The sequence below is a fragment of the Candoia aspera genome, chromosome 8 (assembly GCF_035149785.1).
Source record: "Candoia aspera isolate rCanAsp1 chromosome 8, rCanAsp1.hap2, whole genome shotgun sequence".
In the NCBI taxonomy this organism is placed as follows: Eukaryota; Metazoa; Chordata; class Lepidosauria; order Squamata; family Boidae; genus Candoia; species Candoia aspera.
In genome coordinates, this window is record NC_086160.1 from 38,575,168 (window position 1) to 38,591,935 (window position 16,768).

General features: G+C 34.6%; 1 protein-coding gene across 1 annotated transcript in view; it reads right to left on the reverse strand.

The window, feature by feature from the left end:
* The window catches only part of ARHGAP10 (Rho GTPase activating protein 10), a 122,258-nt gene that overhangs the window by 69,749 nt on the left and 35,741 nt on the right, over positions 1-16,768 (reverse strand). Inside the window, exons 2-10 of the mRNA XM_063310545.1 lie at positions 13,448-13,543; positions 13,289-13,350; positions 12,357-12,428; positions 9,490-9,591; positions 8,591-8,701; positions 8,153-8,257; positions 5,717-5,846; positions 4,814-4,920; positions 3,893-3,987 (exon numbers count right to left, since the gene is read on the reverse strand). Of these exons, the coding sequence (XP_063166615.1) occupies positions 3,893-3,987; positions 4,814-4,920; positions 5,717-5,846; positions 8,153-8,257; positions 8,591-8,701; positions 9,490-9,591; positions 12,357-12,428; positions 13,289-13,350; positions 13,448-13,543 (880 nt within the window). The remainder of the gene's footprint in view (positions 1-3,892; positions 3,988-4,813; positions 4,921-5,716; positions 5,847-8,152; positions 8,258-8,590; positions 8,702-9,489; positions 9,592-12,356; positions 12,429-13,288; positions 13,351-13,447; positions 13,544-16,768) is intronic.

The following is a 16,768-nucleotide window of genomic DNA, read 5'->3' on the forward strand; positions in this document are numbered from 1 at the left end:
ACTAGAATGATAAATTTACATCTGATTTGCACCAATTGATTAATGATGTTTCTGTCAACCTGAGTCAGGATGCTTTGATTTTTGATAAAGAGTTAAGGAAGAGTACTTTCAAGCAATTTGACTAAGTTTTCTGGAGTCGATTTATGAAAGTTTTCTAGGCTTTTTCTTCCTATTCTTTTGTTTTCTGTTTTTAACCAGTTAGCAATCCATAAAAGGACAGGTCTTCTTATCCCATGACTCAAATTTGTTGTTTATTCGTTTAGTCGCTTCCGACTCTTCGTGACTTCATGGACCAGCCCACGCCAGAGCTTCCTGTCGGTCGTCAACACCCCCAGCTCCCCCAGGGATGAGTCCGTCACCTCTAGAATATCATCCATCCATCTTGCCCTTGGTCGGCCCCTCTTCCTTTTGCCTTCCACTCTCCCTAGCATCAACATCTTCTCCAGGCTGTCCTGTCTTCTCATTATGTGGCCAAAGTATTTCAGTTTTGCCTTTAATATCGTTCCCTCAAGTGAGCAGTCTGGCTTTATTTCTTGGAGGATGGACTGGTTTGATCTTCTTGCAGTCCAAGGCACTCTCAGAACTTTCCTCCAGCACCACAGTTCAAAAGCATCGATCTTCCTTCTCTCAGCCTTCCTTATGGTCCAGCTCTCGCAGCCATATGTTACTACGGGGAACACCATTGCTTTAACTATGCGGGCCTTTGTCATCAGTGTGATGTCTCTGCTCTTAATTATTTTATCGAGATTTGTCATTGCTCTTCTCCCAAGGATTAAGCGTCTTCTGATTTCCTGACTGCAGTCAGCATCTGCAGTAATCTTCGCACCTAGAAATACAAAGTCTTTGACTGCTTCTACATTTTCTCCCTCTATTTGCCAGTTATCAATCAAGCTGGTTGCCATAATCTTGGTTTTTTTGAGGTTTAGTTGCAAGATGACTCAAATAGCTTTTATAATAAATTCTGTCAAAGGCTTTTGGTAAATCCAAGTATACAACATAAACATGATCACTTGATCCATGTGCCTTTTGATATTGCATGGGTTGAGAAGGAGAAGCATAAGGAAATTGGGGCTGGACTGAGTTGATGAGATCCTCAAAAAGAAAGAGGTGAGAAATGTAAAGAACAAAAAACAATGTATGATTTGGTATATGGACATTACAGGTAGTCCTCACTTAACAACCATTCGTTCAGTGACCACTCAAAATTACAATGGCGCTGAAAAAATGGCGTTATGGCCTGTGCCCGAAATTACGACTGTTGCAGTACCCCCGCAGCTATGTGGTCAAAATTCAGGCACTTGGCAGCCTGCCCATATTTATGACTGCGGGGGCGCTTCAACTTCCCACCTATCTCCCCCCCATCTCTACCCTTTTGGAAGTCCTGCAACCTGTCTTGGGGGCAGGAAGCCCACCTGTGTGGCATGAGGTATCCTGTCCTGTCTACCCACGCGGGCGCGAGGCCGCCAACAGCAAGCTACACCCTCCCCAGCCTGCATTCCTTCACCCAGCTGCCTCTTCTCCCAGTTCCCCACAATGCCTGGCTGCCTTTTTGAGTCCTTTTCGGACCCAGCTTCTTGATTGTTTCTTCCACGTGGTTCCCTTCAGAACACTATCTTCTCACTTTATGCTATCTTCTCAGCACCGCTGGGTGGAGCTTGCTATTGGTGGCCTCATGCCCTCGTGATTGGGATGGTACAGGATGGCTCGCGCCACATGAGTGGGCTTCCTGCCCCAAGGCAGGTTACAGGATTTCCAAAAGGGCAGAGATGGGGGGAAGATAGATGACAGGGAGATAGGCAGGGGGGAGTTGAAGGCAGTGTTCGGGGCTGGGAGGAACCAAGCCCAGAATGGCTTGGATTGGGGTGGGTGCTCAAGCTAATGGCAGGTAAAATTTACTTAACAATGGCAAGGGGAATTGCTAGGATTGCCATCGCTAAGCAGTGCCATCTCGCTTTATGACCACATGGCTTAGCGACAGAAATTCCAGACTCAATTACCATCGTTAAGTTGGGACTACCTGTATGGGAAGCAAGGATGGTTTGAAAGGACAGAAAGGTATGAAGAGGGATAGTCAATGGCATTGATGTCAATTACATTTAGGTTTATTTTTATTTTCTCTCACTCCTTAACTTTCATTTATTTTGCTTAGTACTTCTTACTCTTTTCATGCACTTTTTATTTTGAAAAGGAATAGTGAAACATATAATGGTATGTTTGCCTAGGAAAAATACAGTAAATTCACTGAAGCACTGAGTATATTCACTGAACCACTGAAAGTGTGCAGGGTTTAAAACTGGGATTCTAGTAGGTGCTAATAACATCTCCCTTGCCCCATCTTTAAAACTAAAAATGATGGACAGTTTCAGCTCAATGTTTTCAAAGAGTCTACCTGCTGAAAAAAATGACTAAAATAAGGAGGAGATATATATAGTGTCCTGTTAGAAGAGGTAGCAGATAGTGTTCTGATGCTTTGTGAATGAGGCAGTCCCCACAACTTATAGCCATTTTGCACATGTCCCCATTTTAAAATTCCAAAAGGGCTGGGTATCTTTTAGTTTATTAGAATATTTAGTCCACTTGTGCACCCTTACGTGAAAGTTGTGAATATTCCTGGGTTTACTGAATGTGCACATGAATTTCACTCTTTGTCTAGCTTTTAGTGCTACAGTTTTTAGGCAACAGGCTAAAACATTCCTATGAGGATAGGCTAAAGGAAAAAGGTATGTTTAGCACAAGGGAAAGAAGACTCAGAGGGATCATACACTTCAAATACATGAAGGGCTGTCACACTGAAAATGGAAAATCCTGGTTCTACATGGCAAAGTTAAACATATTGTGTTACAAGACCATAGATTTTGGCTGAACGCTAGGGAAGCTTAATAGTGGTAAGAACAATGAAGCTATGACCACAAAGGTTATGGTCACTTTCTCACTCCAGATATGCAAGCAGAATCTGGTCAGCAGTCAGGGTTGCTCTACCTCTAGATTTTGTGCACTTTATACAGGGCTGCTAAATGGACGTTAAGGCTCCTTCCAAATCTACTCTTATTTCTCTCTTATAACACTACATCATCCAATATAGATGAAGAATAAGAAAAAAAAGAAAGAAAGAAAAATTCTTTTGCATGCAGTGAATAGTTGAACTATTAAAAAATTACCAAAAGGTGTTGGCTGGGCCCAAAATTTAAAAGAAGAGAGACTAATGCAAGGAGAATAAAGGTATCACTGGCTGTTAATCATGATGGCTACATATTATGTCCAGTACACAGGCAATATGCTATGAATTTGCAGGTATCAGAATTAATATCCTTCTGTGAACTTCTTGTAGATATCTGATTAGTCACTCTGCTGGATTTACACAATGAACTAAGATATAATTTATGTTTTTGGCTTAGCAACATACAACAATTTAGTGTGGTATGTACACCAGGCCATTACACTTGTTCAACAAATATTTAAAAGATTCTACTGAATATTCAAAATATTCTTAGCATTCTGTGTAAACAAAGTCTCTGTGAACATGATATTGCATAAATAAAGGGCTTCCTTGTTTTCTTATTGTATTAAAAGGACTGAATTATATTGGAAAATGTTTATTTTGTTTATTATGAATTTTATCATTCTAGTATGTCCTGAGAACTATTTTGGAGGTTTGCAGGAAATAATAGAATGATATGTAGGCTTCCTAAATAAATAGAAATTTGTTGTTGGGGCTCTTTGTCTACCAGGAAAAAAAAAATGACCAAACACAATGAAGTGATATGTTTTAATATCGAACTTAGTCATATTATTTCCTGGTGGATACCTGTTTCAGTTTTCAGTATATGAAATCCTCAAAGTGTGAAATATATTCAATTAAAACATGATATTATTATATGCCTGGCCAACTTACCTCTCTACTGCTTCCATATCAAAACAAAATCGCCTATCTATAGAATCAGTATTCCTTTTGGTACAGTTCTGAAGGAGAAAGACTTCCAATTCACCCTGAAATAAATTAATTACATGAACACTTTGATGACAGAGACTATTATTAAAAATACCAAGAAAATGTGATTAATAACAGAAGTTTAATTGTTGCTATTGTTCGATTTCTCAGAATAAAAGCATCCATCAATATTGTAGAATTTTTGGAACTGAATATAACTTATGCCTAGAATTCACTCTAGGCATCAAATGGATTTTTAACAGGAATAAGAATTTCTTATTGAGTAACAGATGAGTAATTTCAGAAAATCATCATCATCATCATGTATGATTCTCAAGTTAAATTGGCTAACTAACCTTTTAGTATATTGTGCACAGAAGGGAAAGAATCCTGATACGAGAAGGCCAACAAAAATCAAGACTATCACTTGCTTTCGACCAATTCAGTGGCCTACACTGATGATTTGGAAGGTCATGGGGAAGATGATTATTGTAAGAAAACTGAAATGCTGCTGATTCTGGAAGATTCAAACAGTTACTAAAGGCTTTCTTGACCTTGAAAACAGCATAAGTTGTGCAAAGGCATATTTAAATAAAATAAAGATGAATGTAGCAAAAGCTGGTCAACTGAATGTAATTTTTTGTGCCTTACTAGAAAGTTATTTTTCAAATAAACTTTCAAATATCTTTGGTATTAATGAATTACTATGGATAAAAAAGGATAGTTAGTTAAAGCTCTCCAAAATTCCACTTCAGAACTTTCCAGATTTATTATCTGCAATTTCCAATATTGTATCTAACTATACGAATAACAAAATGTCAAATATACAGAGAAGCAATACATGATATACCTTATCTACTGTTTTTTTATACGAAATGTACTCACACTTTTTCCTCCTGATCTGTGCTCAAATGGTAACATAGTAAATTTCTTTGACTCTTTCTTATACATGCAATAATGTTTTATCCAGCTGGAACCAAATGGTGCAGGTCCTTCAACAAAACAGTAATAATTTAGCCTTCATATTTTTAGTTATATACAGATGTTTTAGCATTGAATCTAGTTTTCAGACTCTTACTTATTGAATCAAAGTTCTTTAAAACACAAACAAATAAATAAATCCAATTTATGTATTGGCATTAATAGAATCAAAACAGTAAAGGCAATACAAAACATAAAAGAATTCTAAGAACATGGGAACATTGAGGAGAGGTATCTTGTGCAAGTGAGGGAGCTAGAATGAAAAACAAAACAAAAAAATCCTCTATACAGATAGTCTTTGTTTTAACTACCACAATTGAGTCCAGCAACTCTGTCACTAAGCAATGCAGTCATTAAGTGAAAGATCATGTGACGATAGACTCATGACCTCACTTCCGTTGCGGTCATTAAGCAAATCATCCAGGATCATTAACCAAGACATCATGTGACTGCAACTAGCAATTTTATTGCCAACTCCATTGACTCTGCTGGTCGGAAGCTGGCTGTGAAGCGTACAAATGGAAATCATATGATTGTGGGACACTGCAACAGTTGTAAACGCCCATCAGTTGTGAGGCTCCCAAATTTCAACCACGTGACTGTGGGGATGCTGCAACAGTCATAAATGCGAGGACCAGTCATAAAGTTACTTTTTCAGAGCTGTTGTAACTTTGAACAGTCGCTAAACAGGGCAGTCATTAAGCAAGGTCTACCTGTAGGTAATCATTAATTTATTCAATTTTTTATGAGCATGATAAACAACATAGCTAAACAGACTCTGTACTTAAAACTAAACAAATATCTTACTTTTTTCTTGCACATAAAGATAGCCTTCCATTGCAAATTGATTTGCTCTCTTATGTTTCTTGGGATTTTGCTTGATTTTGTTCATGAGGTCTTCCACTTCTGATCTTGTTCCCTCAAAACGATTTCTTGTCTGCAATAGAAGATTTTAAAAACTTACAATAGAAAACCATAAACAAGTAATTCTATAATAAAAAAATCAAAACAACTAACAGTCTTCTGGTATTTAATATCTCTAAAACTGTTTTTTGTCAATTGCATATAGCTAGAAACCGATAAAAGACCATTTTTCAAATAGTACCATAATCTACAACTCTTCCAGAGTTACTCTGGTTGCTGATACTTACTAACTACATACTGGAGATGGTAGGGCATTATCTGGCTTTGTGTGTGTATGCATACCTTTTTCTTAATTCCTGGAGACTGCATGAACAAGTTCAATCAGTTTTCTTGGCAACATTTTTGGAAGTGGTTTGCCATTGCCTTTTTCCTAGGGCTAACAGCCAATGACTAGCCCAAAGTCACCCAACTAACTTTATGTCTAAGGCAGGACCAGAAATCACAGTCTCCTTGCTTCTAGCCTAGTATCTTTACCAAATTGGCTCTCACTAGTCTTACCCCATCCTAAACTAAAGAAGCATGAAGAAGGCAAAAATTACCTTTTATTTTTTTACTAAAGTAAACCAATATAAAGTTTTGGTTAAATTATCTGAGCTCAACAGAAACAGCTGAAACTTCTACAAACTCATAAACTGTATCCTTATGTTCATTTATCATTAGTAGGAAAAAACTATTTCATATTTAACATAATTGACCAAAAGCTGTAATTCCTGATACAGGATCATACTATAACTCCAGGCAGTCCTCACTTACTGACAGTAATTGGGATCAGGAATTCCATCGTTAAGCAACACAGTCATAAAGTGTGACATCATGCCACCGCGCAAACTTACAACTGCAGTTCCAGAAGTCCCAGTTGCCGTTGTTAGGTGAATCCCATATGATTGCAGCATCCTGTGGTCACATGATCTCCATTTGCACCTTCTGCCAGGTTCCCCATTGACTTTGCTTGTAGGAAGCCAGCCATGAAGGTCACAAATGGCAATCACGTGACTGCAGGACACTGTGATGTTGTAAGTGTGAGCTGGTTGCCAAGCTCCTGAATCGCGATCACATGACCACGGGGACACTGTGACAGCTGCAACTATAAGGACCCATTGTAAGTACCCCTTGTTCAACGCCATCGTAATTTCAGTCACTAAATGAGTGGATGTTAAACGAGGACTACCTGTACTATAAACTGTCAAATATTGTAACATTTATTTTATTAAAAATGTTGGAAAAATTGAGTAACCACAAAGAGAAGGGAAAATGTGTTAGTACTTTTCTGTGAACTATTTTAAAAGTATCAGTAGAATTACATGGCAAATAAAATACAGGACATAGCATATGGACTATCAAATTATTGATAGTTAAAAAAATATTGTGAGCAACAGTTCCGGATTGGATGACATTCGCTTTTAAGGCATCATTGTGTCTAAACCACATGCTCTACGTAAGCCCAATTGGTAACAGTGTTCCAATAGCTGCTAGTTCCTGCTGAATTTGGGTTAATAATTATATAAATAATCAATAATTTATTAAGAGAGACAGTTTAGTGTAGGGGTTAAGGCATTAGGCTAGAAACCAGGAGACTGTAAGTTCTAGTCCCACCTTAAGCACGAAGCCAGCTGGGTGAGCTTGAGCCAGTCACCCTTTCTCAGCCCTAGGAAGGAGGCAATGACAAACCACTTCTGAAATCTTGCCAAGAAAACTGCAGGGACTTGTTCAGGCAGTCGCAAGGAGTCAACACTGACTCAAAGGCACAATATATGTATGCATGTACTGTGTGTATGTATGTACAGTATGTATGTATGTATGTATGTATGTATGTATGTATTTAAAGCTAGTGTAATATTATGTTTCAGATAGCTATTAAGAGCTACAGTGTTAGTTTCATACAAAAACTTAAACATGAACAGAAGCATCATATACAGGTGCTTACAATACCACAATCTTCCATTCACAAAATTAAACCCCCATAGTTTACATTACAATTTCCAATTAGATAGATACACAATGTCCAATATATGGAACAACCAACAAAATCGTATTTTACTTTATATTTCCTCATATCTATTTAACATAATTTATTAAACATTAATAGAGAAAAAATTATTTCTATTTTTAATTGGTAAGATATGCAAAATGTGACAGAAGCATTCCATTCAGTTATTGCGTAAAGGCTTAACAAGTCATACAGTCTATTAGCCTGCAGATGGCATTACATTTCTATAGTTCTGTAGAACATCATCATGCATTACAGAGATACAAAATTGCAATAGCAGGGACAGTATTACAGATGGACACAGCTTATTATCAAAGGATAACTTCACTTACATTCTGGATATTGATCTGCAGAGCCATTTTGTAATGGTTAAAGTCTTTGGCAAGTTCATAGCCTTGATGGTAGAAAGTGAACATGCCCTGAAAAAATGACAGGACCTAAAACACAGTAAGATTTTTTTTTAAGCTTAGATGGCAAAGGAGTCATTTCTTCTTGCTTTCCTCTTAGCATTGTTTTAAAATAAATTAAGTCCTGCCTCCAGTGGGACTTTAGGGCATAACACAGGGTTCCACTGTTAGTCATTAGGAATAACCAAATTTGTACACTCGTAATTCACAGAATAATTAAATGTTCATAAGTAAAATAGCAAAGGGAAATACAGAGCAAATTGCAAACAGTTTTATTTGTTTCTTGATCCACTTTTACTTGTTTTCTTGTTTTCTATTCTAAAATTTATTTTCTTTTAGAAATGTTTTTAATATTCTACTTACAGGTTCTACAAACTCAAATTTCTTTCGTTCTTGTATCTCTTGCAGTTTACACACATATTCAAGTAACAGCTCATAGAAATGTTTTCTGTTTTGCTCTATTTGGATGTCTGCCTGCATAAAGAAAACAGTATTTTTCAAGATTCAGAGATCATATACAGAAACATGCTATGTGTCGAGTATCACAATCTAACACAGAATCATTAACTGCATTAATTTCAGTGGAACTATATACACCAAACTCTATGGTCAAAGGATTTCAGGTGGCAAAAGATGAAATTCTCCTCATGGCCCAGATTTAATTCCAAATGTTTATATTAACTTTTGCACTTATTTAATAAATTTATGTGAGTGGATAGAAAAAAACCTGACAGGTTAACTAGTTATATGAAATGAGCTTATCATAGTTTAGGCTTAAACTATTTTTGCTTTGCTCAATGAATGAGAACAAATTATTCTAAATCATTGGAACAGTTTATTTAAAGGGGGCACAAGTTCCACCAAAAAATTGGCTATCAGGATATCTCCTAACCTTGGGTTTCATTTTATTAAAATATATAAACATGCATTCACACAAGAAATTTTAATCACTGGCATCTAATCAAAATCAGCAAGCTAACATATTTGCATTTTGAGTCCCAAAAAATATAAATAAATATAAACATAAAATCTAAGCACTGGCAGGCACTTTGCTGCAAATTAATTGTGTTTATCATAAATAAAACAAAGAATATTATATACAGGTAGTCTCAGTTTTCACTTATTCATTCTCCACTCCCAACCCGGAATGGAAAAATTGCTCCTAGTAACTTATTTTCAAAAAAATTATTATTGCAAAGGTTTACATTTATCCTCTCCCCAAAAGATAGTAGAGTTCTTTGACAGTATAGTATCAAGAATACCTCCAACAGTTGTGTTTCTTTCTTCTTAGCTGACACATTTAAATGTTTCTCCAGTAAACTGTAGTTCTTTTCGGTTTCTTTATCAAACTTCTTTTTTTCTTCCTAAAAACATTTTTAAATGGAAAGAAGATAAAATAAATATTATATTATTTAAAATTAATAAACTCTGTAAATTAGTTGTTTTGCTTCCTTTCTAACATCACATATGTATTATTACAAAAACACATTTTTGTAAATGAAGAACTTTGATTCACATGAACGCCACAGTTTAGTACAAGGCAACTATATCCAATTTTGGTATATATTACTTTTGTTCAATAAAATATAAATCAAATAACAGCACACACAGAGACAACCAACATTTCTCAAGTTAGTCCTTTTAATTTTAACAATCACCTTGTTATGTACAAATAACAGATTTATGTACAATACATATCAAGAAGCTTTACTCCAAGATACTGATAATATGAAATAAGAGAATACATAGATGTATTCTACTTTTCAGCATATGCATGTGATAGACAAAAGTTGCATTAGATTCAAGAAAATGGAATTTCATAAGTTTAAATTAAAGCAAGTGTATTAAAATATGAGATCTGCATAACAGTTTCAGAGAAAAGCATGTTATAAATATAAATCTTTGGGTGAAGAATTTATTTCAGCAGATATTAAAAAGAGAAATGGAGTTGTTTTATATTAAAGAGAGAAATGGAGTTGCATATTAACCTTCAACTAAACCCAGAACTTGTATTACCTGATGAAAATGGTAGATTTGTTGGAGCAGAAGTCAATTTATATGGGGTTAAAACTATGGTCCTAGGAGTTTATGCTCCAAATGAAAATAAAGTCAATTGTTATAAACAACATATGGAGAGGCTACTGGACTTTTCTTATGAAAGTTGGTGTTTGATGGGGGATTGGAATGGAGTGGATTCCCCCCAATTGGACAGGACTTCTGTGAAAAATACTAAAATTACCCAGGGTAAATTACCAAAAGTTTTCTGGACAATTTAGGATTGGTTGATGTATGGAGACAGAAGAATGCTAGTTTAAGAGAGTATGCCTATTTTCAGAAAGACACAGATCTTTTTCAAAGCTTGGGTACTAAAATTGCTAAAGTAGAGATTTTACCAAAGACTTTTTCAGTCTGTAATCCTGTGAGTTTGGTTTATAAAAGAAAATCTAGTTCTTTCAGATGGAGATTAAATGAAGCGTTGTTACAGAAATAAGAAATTGTTGAGGATTGGAAAAAGAAATTAAAAGAATTTTTTGAAAATAATTTAAATAAAAGTACTGATTTGAGAATGGTTTGGGATGCAAGTAAAGCCTTTATTAGCGGTAACCTGATACAACATAATTCTGAATTCAAGAGGAAGAGGCAAGAGAAAATACAAAATATCTTGGATAAAAAGACGAATAATTTAAAAATTCACTAGGGAATATAAGTATTTCTCAACAAATTAAGATCTTACAGCACAGTTATCCATGTTCCATAAGATAAATGGAAATAAAATTGAATTACTGTATGTGAAATAAAGAAATTTTAAATTTGCGAATAAACCAGGGAAATGGTCGGGTTATAAATTAGAAAAAAAAGAAGAAGAAAGATAATGATATTGAAATTACAAGAGGGAGATTTATTTAATTTTATATCCTGGCTTTATTATTTTTATAAATAACTCAAGGTGGCCAACATACCAAATACTCCTTCCTCCTCCTCTTTTCCCCACAACAGCAACCCTGTGAGGTGAGTTGTGCTGAAAAAAAGTGACTGGACCAAAGTCACCCAGCTGGCTTTCATGCCTAAGGTGGGACTAGAACTCTCAATCTTCTGGTTTCTAGCCTGTTGTATTAACAGATATTGTGGCTATACAAAAAACATTATATTATTCTCATTTATATATATGATATTTCAGTGAAGAAAATAGAGGAATGTCTCAGAAAATAAAATCTATTGAAGATTACAGAAGAACAAAGACAAATTATAAATGGACCTATAATGGTAAGTTTATTTAAGTATAAACTAGGAAAGGTGCCTGGACCATGTGGGTTATTTTGTATTATAAATGTTTTGAGGATGAACTCTTACAACCTCTACAAAACACTATGAACTCTATTTTACAAGAAGGAAAGATGCCAAAGACTTGGAAAGACACTAATATAGCATTAATACCTAAAGATGGACAAGATTTAATTCTAGCAAAACAATATAGACCAACAAGGCTCAGAGAGCACCGAGGACTCCACAGTTCAACACTGAGCTTCAAATATTCGCTTCAATTAATTTATATTAAAAAAGGAGAAAAGCATGGAAAAGTTATTTTTTCCAATTAACGTAAGCAGTATTACAAAAGAGAACTGCCTTTTATGTAAACATTAAAAACAGTTTTTTGAAGTCATCTTACAGGCCTCGGTTAATAGCTTGAAGAGTCTGGGATAACTTGGCAAATGGGAAAAGCAGGAATGCAGAGTATATAAACAAGCATCCATCATCATGCAGGTTGGAGATAAGAAGAAATAAAAGTTTCCAAGAGGCCAGTGCTGGGATTTGACCTGGTATCAATTCTGAGCATCTATTTCTGATTGCTCAAAAAGTATAAAATGTCTGTTACTACTACTATTTCCTCAAATGCAGCAAACAGCATTCCAGGAAACAATCATGTTTGTCTACAGTCTAGGCAACTTATGAGTTTGTTAGCATTTATGTTTTGTTACTCTTCTAAAAATAAATGCACATGTATCTATAGAGTACTGAATAAAGGATAATCCCCAACTACTCCTACTAAGTTAAATTTTTAGTATTTCACTTGCAAAACAAAACAGATGAAGTGAAAATGAAATTATAAAGGCAAAAGTTATTAACAAACCTTTACTGCTCCAAGTTGTTCTTTTCTGAATTTTTCCAGAGGCTTGATGAGAGTTTCAGTTACACTTAGAGCCTTTCAAAGAAGAAGAAAATAAATATATAACATTTTCACAAGTATGCCATTAATACTTACAATTATTGTACAATAGTAACAAAATATTGTACTGAACAGTATTTTCCAAATGAAATAGCATGTTTTAAACCAATCTGACTCTCTGAGAAATGCCAAATGATGAGAGTGAGAAGCAAATGTTTTGCATGAGGATTACTTCTATCTAAATGTGTATGAGATTGCAAATTCACCTTCCCAGTTGTTTGTAGTATTATAAACTGAAAACAGGGAAGAAAGGATTCTTTCCTATAACTTATCAAGCAATTGACTTTTTAATTAGTTTTAATGGGATTCTATTAGAATTTTATCATATATTTATTTGAATTTTTATTGTATATTTATTCTATATTGTAAACTGCCCAGAGTCCTTCCGGTTGGAGGAGATGGGCGGTGACAAATTTGACAAATAAATAAATAAATAAATCGTAAAACCTATACTTCCAGTGACACTTATTGAGCCCTAAAGTAATTCACATGAGCTGGTTTCAAAGAATACAGAGATCCTGATATTTCCTTGAGTTTTCCCATCCAAGTATTAACCAAGCCCAATCCTTCTTGGTTTCTGATCCCAGACAAGTTTGGTCAAGTACTGTCATATGCCAAAACTTGTAGAGAAAGAAATGAAATTAAGAGATTTTCTTCAAGAGGTTCAAATGGATAGATAAGAAACTTTTGGAGTCTGAAAACTAGAAGAGAAATATATAGACAAACTGCAGATTACATACTGCTATATTTTATCAACTGGAAACAAATTAAGTCCTTTCTTAATAGTTAGAATGCCACACTTTGTCATCTGTCATTTTAAAAAAGAAAGAACTCACCATTATTTCTCTTTGTTCTTCTAAACTTTTCAGAAAGTTAGAGAATTCATGAAGGGCTGCATCTGTAACAGGAATACATATCAAACACGGCATGTTACAACTAAAATAGAAAAAAATAAATTTGAGATTTCATATTAATTTTCTTATATACTAACATACCTATGCATCTTTCATCATCTGTTTCTGCATCACCAATACATTCAAACCTAAAATCTCTCAGTGAACGAGCAAACTTTCTTTGGGCAGCTGAAAGATCTGAAAAGGAAAGAAAAGAAAGAAAATGCATGATAGTGCTCTTCAATTCAATAAAAGAGTTTGTAATAGAGTATTAAGGTACAATAAAAAAGCTAAGTTTTGACTCTTCATTATTTAATGGACTTGACTATGGTTATTGTTTTTATTTTGTTTTGACAACAGTATTGAATAAACCAACTTATGGTATTTTGTGTATGTAACAGTATAAGAAGGAAAAAAGTTGTGTGTGTGTGTGTGAATGAGAAAGAGAAAAACATTTACATTGTTATTTACTCTTTACTTACTTTTATAGCTGTCTGGACACAGCAAGTTATCTTAATCAATTTATATTTAATATACGCATACTCGATACTCCTTAGAAGTTCCATCATGACACTAATGGAACAGAAACTTAACTTGCTATAAAATTTATGTGATTGTATATGCAACAGTAAAATACAATAATAATCCCTTCTAACTATTGACTAACAGCAACACTTGTAATTATCTGGTGATAGTATGAATTCGGTTTGCCTATATTAAGAACGTGTGCATTACTTCCCCAATAAATTGTTCTCTGGCTCAGAATCACATGTATTCAACATTCACGATTCATCAGAGGTCAGCTGCTCAGAAGGCACACATCAACTGAACCTATACAAGTATTCTTAAGTATATCCTATAGCATATATACAAACCACAGCTGTGTTAAATGTCATTTTGAGAATAAATATTTGGTTAATGTGGTAGAGCTGGAGAATGGACCCTTCCAAAGTCTGGCTTATACCACCATACAGCACTGAACATTTAGATCACCTAACCATATTTGTTGTGCAGTCTCAGTAGATTAGGCACTGAGTCTTATGATACATAGACATATTTATACAAACTGCAGCCACCTGCAGGCTGATAGGTGAGAGCTGCTACAGACATATAACACTAGTGTTGTGGGTGCTGCTCTGGTTTACAGTATTTTTTTTGGTGCAAATCAAAAGGATCCTTTTAACTATAAAGCCCTGCATGATTTGTCTCCCATGTACCTTCAGGATTGCCTTTTCCATGCAGAACCAGCCTCTGTTCCACAATCATTTTAAGAGGGGATGTTAAATGTTCCTCACAAATGTAAGATAAGTAAACATGAGGTAAGTAGGAAGCTCAGTAATAAAGGTTTTCCATGGCAGCCCTCTCTTTTGGAACACCTTTGAAAAGGTCATCAAATGGAACTTTTCAGTAGGGCCTTAATTATTGTAAATATTATAAATATTAAATTTTGTAAATATTGTAATTACTGTTACCTACACTGGGGCTGTAACTAATGCTTATTGTGTTGTAATTGTTTTATTGATTATTGTTTTATTTGACTGTTTTATCTTTGCAATTTTTGTCTGCTTTTATCTGTGTTTAAATTGCTGTAAATCAATTTGCTTTAGCAGTATACAAACATTTGTTTTTTGTTTAATTTATATAGCTGCCCATCTCACATACTGTATGTGATTCTGAGCAGCTCAAAGTTAAAACGCAAAATACAATACAAAAAAAAAAATAACCGAAAGCATACAATGAAAACCATTAAATCACACTAAAAACAATAAAAACCATTAAAAACATAAAAAACATAAATCTGTGAGAGTGCAATCCAACTTATTAACAATATAACCATTTAGTGGGGTCCACACCACCACTGCCAAATATTTATAACAAATAAATAAAGTTAATAAAACACCATGTCTGATTTGCATGCAAAGAATCTGCCATTCATTTAATTATTGTTTTTCCCTTCAAAAAGGATTTTGCATATATGAAATTAAATACTACACATCTGTTCTTAAAGAAAGAAAAAATATACATCTATAGGTAAACCCTTAACATTATGCACAAGATGCAAATGATTTTTTTGTAAATGACAGTGAGATATAGTCACTTGGAATGTAGGTAAATAATCAGATCTAAGATAAAGGCAATACTCCAAAACCTCATATATACATTTTATTTATATGCAACAGAGCATGGCTGAAAGTGAGACGCATTAGAATCATACAGACAAAACGTTCTAATCCTGTCCTGAAGATAGAAGGCAACTGAAGTTATCTTCCCTTTGAAATATGGTTGATTGAACAGTTGTATAACTATCAAAAAGATGTTATGTAGGAAGGTTTACTAACACATATAAGCTATTCCAGGTAATTATTTTATGGAATTTAATAGAATGTTTGAATTAGAGTTGAATTTGTTGAAACATTGTATTTCAATAAACATATTTTTCCATAAAAGCCAAGATTCCTAAGATTCTGCCACATCACTGTATTTCACAGAGTTAGATTCCATGCTGCCATGGCAATCACACCCATGCACATTTTTTTGCCTACTTAAAACAATTGATGTTTATTATAATTTGTGCTCATGAAATTCACCACCTAAAAATTCAGATCCTGTAAAGGAAACAGTATAAAACTTTGCACATTTTTAACATGAATAAATATTTGTTTCTCTGTGTAATTTTTTATCTACTGTTATGGTGTGTTTGTAAATAATGAGATGGAACAAGATTTATAGGCAAAAAAAGCTTTCAAAAAGCTAACTGAATATTAGAGAAAAAAACTTAATGTTTCCATTGCAACAACTTTCACAGCAGATAGCTATCTAGGGTCTATTCATGCATATCCACTCAAGGAGACTCCTCACATCCTGAAGAAATCTGTTCCATTGTTGAACAGCTATTGGATTTATATTTTTCCTGATATCCAATCATAATCTACTTTATAATTTTAGCTCATTGACTCTTGTACTGTCTTCTGTAAAAATTTGGAGCAATTCTGCATCATTTTCATCATGGTAGCCCTTAAGACATTTGAAAACAGCTGGCATGTCTCCCTGCAGTCTTCTCTTCTCTAGGCTAAATACTGCCTCCAACCATTCCTCATAAATATCTTCTTCCAGACTCCTAATCATTCTTGTTGTTCAATAAGACAGGAGACCTTTCTGTAAAATTACAGTACTTTTAAAAATCTGTTGCTGTGATCTAATGCAAGGGCAGGCCACCTGATGCATATTGAGTATTATGATTTAAAGGTAAAATCTTCTTTGAAACAGTAACGTAGTAGCTTGCCATGGCCCCTTCACTTTTTTTTTTTTAAAAAAAAAACTTCTTAATCTAGCCCACAGGCTTGGTCTTTCTTGGTAGCTTTCCTTTAAGAACTAACCAGGTGAAATGTTTCTTAGCTTTTCAAGATCAACAAAGTTAGCTAA